The sequence below is a fragment of the Sesamum indicum genome, linkage group LG1 (assembly GCF_000512975.1).
Source record: "Sesamum indicum cultivar Zhongzhi No. 13 linkage group LG1, S_indicum_v1.0, whole genome shotgun sequence".
NCBI lineage: Eukaryota > Viridiplantae > Streptophyta > Magnoliopsida > Lamiales > Pedaliaceae > Sesamum > Sesamum indicum.
Window position 1 is genome coordinate 3,348,719 of NC_026145.1, and position 6,160 is coordinate 3,354,878.

The following is a 6,160-nucleotide window of genomic DNA, read 5'->3' on the forward strand; positions in this document are numbered from 1 at the left end:
TTGCAAGCCCTAACCTGTATGTCGTTGTCTTCCCTTCTTCTCCCAACTTCTTCGCGGCATCTGAAGAAAGAAACGAAGCATCCGCCCCCCCTTTTTTTTTTTTTTTTTTTTTACAGCGGTAATAAGTAATAAGGGCATAACGGGGACTTAAGCAAAAAATTAACTCCGTTAGATGGCAGAGATGAAATTAGGCAAGTGAGAAACATTTATAATTATAGGGGTTTTTTTTTACATATAAAATAATACTGGGGGTTTTTTGCCGAGTTTTCATAACACAGGGAGATTTTATGCAATTTTTCCTTTTTTAAATTGTCTGAATAAACTAAGACTGTGGAACTTATAATATGTTATTATAACCAAATTTGTGAAAAAACTAAATGTAATTGAACCAACTTGTTAAAAACAAATTGGAAACTCCAATTCTTTTTATACGAACTTATAAAGTCTGTAATATCTTATTTTTATATTTTATAAGTTGCCTTTTTTGAAAAACTTACCAATTAAATGGTTTACAACATCTTAATTATAAAATATTTTTAAAGAGTTCATAATCTCATCCAAAAGTTACTCCCGAAATTACGTATTTATTTCACAACCAGTCAATTTCTATTTATGTACATTTTAAAGACAATTCGCTTTTATCAATTTTAACCATTTACTTTTTTTTATTTAATTAAATTGATATAATAAAAAATATAAATTATGGGACGACCTTTTTTTTAGGTTTGAAAAATTATCAATACTCCTTGATTTTAACGATCCTCTAACGAATAACCCAATTCGTTAGGTTTTAATCCATTTTTGATGATGAACCAACCAAAATATCCTTGTAGGTTAAAAATTATATATTTAATTATTTATTAAAAGTTTTTAATTTTTTTATATGGATTGAATGGATAATATTTCTATAATTTTTCATCCACCTCATTTGTTTTTTTTCATAAATTTTTTATTTTTTAAAAAAATAAAAAAATACTAGAAGGCTAAATTGACAATTTCATACCTCCATCTAAAGATTATATAATTTCACCTAACATTATGAGGTATTTATAATTTTTCAAATAACGAGGGGTATGCATAATTATACCAAATCTAAAAAAATATCATTATAATTTACTCTTAAATTGTACACATACATCGAGTGTGTTTCGGAGCATATACTAGAGTTGGAGCTAGAGAGCATTATAACACAGAATCATATATATATAAAGTTGATTCCATTATTGATGAAAGAAAAAAGCAGTCAACCCATAGATGCCTTCTTCCCCAAAACCAACTCTCACTGATCAACAACTCAAAAAAGCAGCCATTGATATACAGTACTGATCAGTAATCACTACATCAGAGTCCATGGCTACTTCATCTTCCACTTCCTTCACCCTTCTTCAGAATCCCCAAATACCTCACAGAAATGGTGTAGGTGGAGAAATGATATGCTCACTTCTTACCTGCAGGACTTCTACTACCTCTCCACTGCAAAGATCAGCAACAAGAACCAGCAGCAGCTACAAGGGTTTCAGAAAAAAGTATACATACATATATACATATGTGTGTGTGTGTGTTTAAATTCCTTTTTTTTAAAAAAAATAAAAAGATTTAGTTAATAATTAATTGGTGGTGGTGTAGGGATTTTGTAATTGTTAGGAATGCTACTCCTGAAGCTGCTGGAGATCTCTTCTCTTCTTTCCCCATCCCTGGATTCTCCCTGCCCGGAGACAATCCATGGTTAGTCGTGTTTCCAGAATGCGTTTCATTAGTTAAAAGTTCATGTAATATTATGATCGTATATAGCTTTGATTTCTCATTAATTGCATGATGAGTATATTCGTACACATGTATGTATGGAAGTATCAAAGTTGATTAATTATATTTAATTAATAGTTCTAAATTAGTGCATATGTTCAAGAGAAACGATCCAGAAAAAAAAAACAAATTACTATGTAACACAAACTCGAGATTTTTCAATTGTGAGATCTCAATATTATCGTTTAATTCAAGTTTCCATGATATATAAACTTGTTATTTATCAATATATGGTTCTATTTTATTTATTTTGTTTGATTTAAAAGAAAAAAATATCTCAATTTATTCGAAAATAATTAAATTCAAATTTACACTCACGAAATAATTGTGTATTAATTTCGATTGGTGGATGAATCGAACGGTGTGGCAGGATTGCTGGGATCGCGGGATTATTGGTGACCGTACCTTTCCTAGTCCAAAGGCTGTTGACATTGACAAGTAAGATTAGTCTTAAGTGGTTCATATCTAATTTATTTTTTTAAAAATATAAAAATACAATGTAATATTTTCATACAGACGGTTCACAAAATATCAGGCGTAGCATGAATTAATCTATATATATATATGTACTGTGCTCAGAGGAGGTTGATATGGCGGCGGAGACGGTGGAGAAGATAGCGGACACGGTGGGTAAAGTGGCGGCGGAAGTTGATAAAGCGGCGGAAGAGATGGCGGAGGCGCTACCGGAAGGCGGGCTGAAGAAGATGGTTAGTTTTGTAGAGGATTTGGCTGAGGAAACAACGAAGGATGCTCAAATGGTTGAGGATTTGATGGATAAGGTATAGTTAATCAATTTTGTTTTGTTCATCACTCTAATTAGTTAATTTCAAAAATGAAATTCAGCATCTATGCTATTTTTTTTTAAAGAAATAATAACAATAATAATTGAGAAAGAATGATACGTAATTTAATGATAGGGTAGGCAAGTTGGACTTCCTTGATTTGAATTAATTGGAGTAGTTGGGTTGGTATTGATAGGCACGTGCACCTGTCCCGCCTTCTGTCGGGACGAGTTCCTATATTTTATAAGATATTTTAAAATTTTAAAAATATAAAAAAAATGTATGAGTGAGTTTATATAAAAATTTATAGAATGCTATAAAACATTTAATAATTTTGTTAGAAAAATGTCTTATATATAAGCTCTAAAAGTAAGATGTTAAGAGTTTATAAATTATATTTTTTTTTATAAAAAAGTAAAGAGTTGTCGATTTATTTTTAAAATCTTAACAAAATTTCTTTAAATTTATTACAAACTTATTATTTCTAACACATTATAAACTTCATAATATAATTTTATCCAAACACTTCATAAACTTATATTTAATCTACATTCAAACATCTTATAAGGTCTAAAATTAAATATTTTATAAAATGCCTGAGCTTATATGATTTTTTAAACAAGCTTAGCCAAACACCCACTTATTTTTGAACTAAAATTTTAAAGTGTTCGAATAAAATTTTAAACAAGATTCTATGCAAGCAACTAAGATTGATATATTTAAAGTCGAACGATGTCATATCTATGATGTGGGTCTGAATTGCTAAAATATTTGGTTGGGCTTAAGGCACATTTTGATATATGTATTGATTCTTATGTTATTATTATTATTATTATTTTACGATAATAAATTAGGTATAAAAACCCTAGCTAGTATATATGGTGCGGGTGCAATTTTCATTGAAGTGTATGTGGGGTATGCTATTGCTTTCCTATTTTCGTAAGCAAAAATAAGAAAAGATAATTATAACGCCCTCTCATAAGATTTGGTATAATTATCTGTAAATTTATGTAGTTTGATAAATTATATACCTAATACCCATGATGTTTGTTTTCGTTTAACAAATAAATCCCTCTGTCAATCAAAACTCACAAATCTATTGATATTAGCAAAAAAGTGAATAAAAATTTATATTATGAGACTTATTGTAGGTCAAACAATTTTTTTCTAACCAAATTACCCTAATAAGGGTGAAAATATATTTCCCCACATATATTAGCGTGTTAAGATGTATACAGACAATTTGGTCACAAAAAATCTATTTGGACTACAATAAGTCAGTTGGGGTAAATATGAATTTTCGTTCAATTTTTTTGCTAATATAAAAAAATTGATGAATTTTAACTAATGTAGGAATCTATTTGCTAGACAGAAAAAGTATCTAGATGTAATTTCACAAACTATAGAGGATTTATGTATAATTACACCTAAATTTTATGAGACAATGGTGTAATTACCCAAAAAAAGAAAAAAAAAAAGAAAAAATGTCATATTTATAATGGAGAGGACTTATTTAATGTGGTTGGTTGGATATTTAGGTTGAAGAATTGGACGACAAGCTGGACGCAATTTTGAAGCAGCAGTCCAAAGGCACTGATAAGGCCTGAATTTTCAAAGTGGGAATCATGCATTGGGGATGCGACGTAAAGCGTTCGCTTCAATCTACGGCTGATATAAAGCAAGATCCCATCGGATTAAGCCCTACTTATAGATTAGTCCTTTCTTAATATTACCTTTTTCCTTTCTTGATTCCCATTGTTCAACCTATTTATGTGGTGTGTGGTTTGTGAAAACATTGGTTTTTGTTCTTGGGTGTTTGGTTAAATTTGTTTAAATTTTCTTTAAAATATATACACGGTCGTTTTTTCTAAGAGAATCTAACCCCTCATCACTATAGCCGTTAGGGCCCACCATTCACCGTGAAGTCCATCATTGTGAAAACTGTTAAGGAATTTCTTTCTTTTCTCTTATTTTTAAGCAGGGTTTAGTTAAGTTTTAAACTATTTTGAAATTATTGTTTGAGCCTCATATTTTACTAAATTATTGTTAGAGGTAATTACGCTCATCTCTTCTAAAGTTTGGTATAATTACACGTAAACTTTTTTGGGGTTTAAAAACTATATTTAAGACCCTTGATGCTTGCTTCTATCTAACAAATAGGTCCTTCCGTTGGTGAAAATTCAATGAATTTATTGAGATTAACAAAAAATCTGAATGAAAATCAATACTTATCCTCGATTGACTTGTTACTGACTTATTGTAGATCAAATAAATCTTTTGTGACTAAACTACCATTATAACAGTGAAGATATACCTATTCACATGCATTAACATATTAAGATATACAAGGATAATTTGATCATAAAAAGATTTATTTAACCTGTAATAAATTAGTAATAAGTCAATTAGAGATAACTATAAATTTTTATCCCTTATTTTTTGTTAACATCATCCAATGTGGTGAAGTTTGACTAATGAAGGGATTTATTTATTACATAGGCGCTCTTACATAAAATTGATGAGTGACATTTTATTGTAGGCAAAATACAATTTACTTCCTATGTTATTGTTAGAATAGGTGATCAAAAAGTCAATTAGATTGGTTGTTTGTTATTTGTCAATCTTTGTAAAGTAATATAATGATAAATAAAAAGTATTAATAATTGGCTCATGTGTTTATTGTGCTTATTACTTACATTGAACGGTATTTCAATATCACAACAAATATCCACAGACCGAAAGTTACCCCGTGGAATTAGGTTGCGCATATGTTGGAACTATGAAGCCAAAATTTAAGGGTCGGTCTGAAATGTTTCAACTCGAGGATCTCGAGATAGGGCATTGAGAGTCCTATAGAGACTCGCACTAAATATTGCAGTGTCGTGTTTCATTGGAGGGAGATGTAGGTCGTTTATGCAATTTTAATGAATTAGTTGGCAAAGTAGTCGAATGACTGAATTGACTTGCGGGAATAGTCATATGAAAGCCTTGATGGCTTGGTCGGTATAACTGGAATTTTCGATTATGATAGTATGGGATTAGTCTTCTGACTTGAGGAATCATGGCAATTGTGTGCATACGAAGCTGTATCTTGGACTTGGCGAGCAATGGCTGAGTCACAAGACATGGTCATTATAAGCCTTGTCCACTGCAATTGGAATATGTAGTAAGGACAGTGAATTCCAAGAAAGGAACTGTCCCCTGTTAGTATGTGACAGTGAGATCTCCTATGCGCTTTAAGATGGTTTCGACTCTCAGGACATGATTGATATGTAAGAATGGAATTGAGAGGAATAGAATGAAGTTAGGAATTGAATAAGATGGAAAAGGAATCATATTTGAATAGCATTCCTTTGATTGGTATATACAAGAAATATAAGGCATTGGAATTATCATTCCTTAGGTGATTCCATTCACATGATTGGTAATAGAAAGGAACGCTTAGAAATGGATTGAAATTATGTTCATAAAAATTACGTTAGTTAACTCATGGTTTTGAGCTATACCGCATGCAACTTTGATAATTTATGTGGCAGTGAGATTGGGGATCTTTCTAATCTGTAGATATGCTTTCC

General features: G+C 30.6%; 1 protein-coding gene across 1 annotated transcript; it reads left to right on the top strand.

Annotated features, from left to right (window-relative positions):
- On the top strand, positions 1,210-4,454 carry LOC105155725. Its single transcript, XM_011071649.2, has 5 exons — positions 1,210-1,526; positions 1,627-1,725; positions 2,174-2,241; positions 2,383-2,582; positions 4,124-4,454. The coding sequence occupies exons 1-5, from the start codon at positions 1,351-1,353 to the stop codon at positions 4,190-4,192; spliced, it is 612 nt and encodes a 203-aa protein (XP_011069951.1). The 5' UTR covers positions 1,210-1,350; the 3' UTR covers positions 4,193-4,454.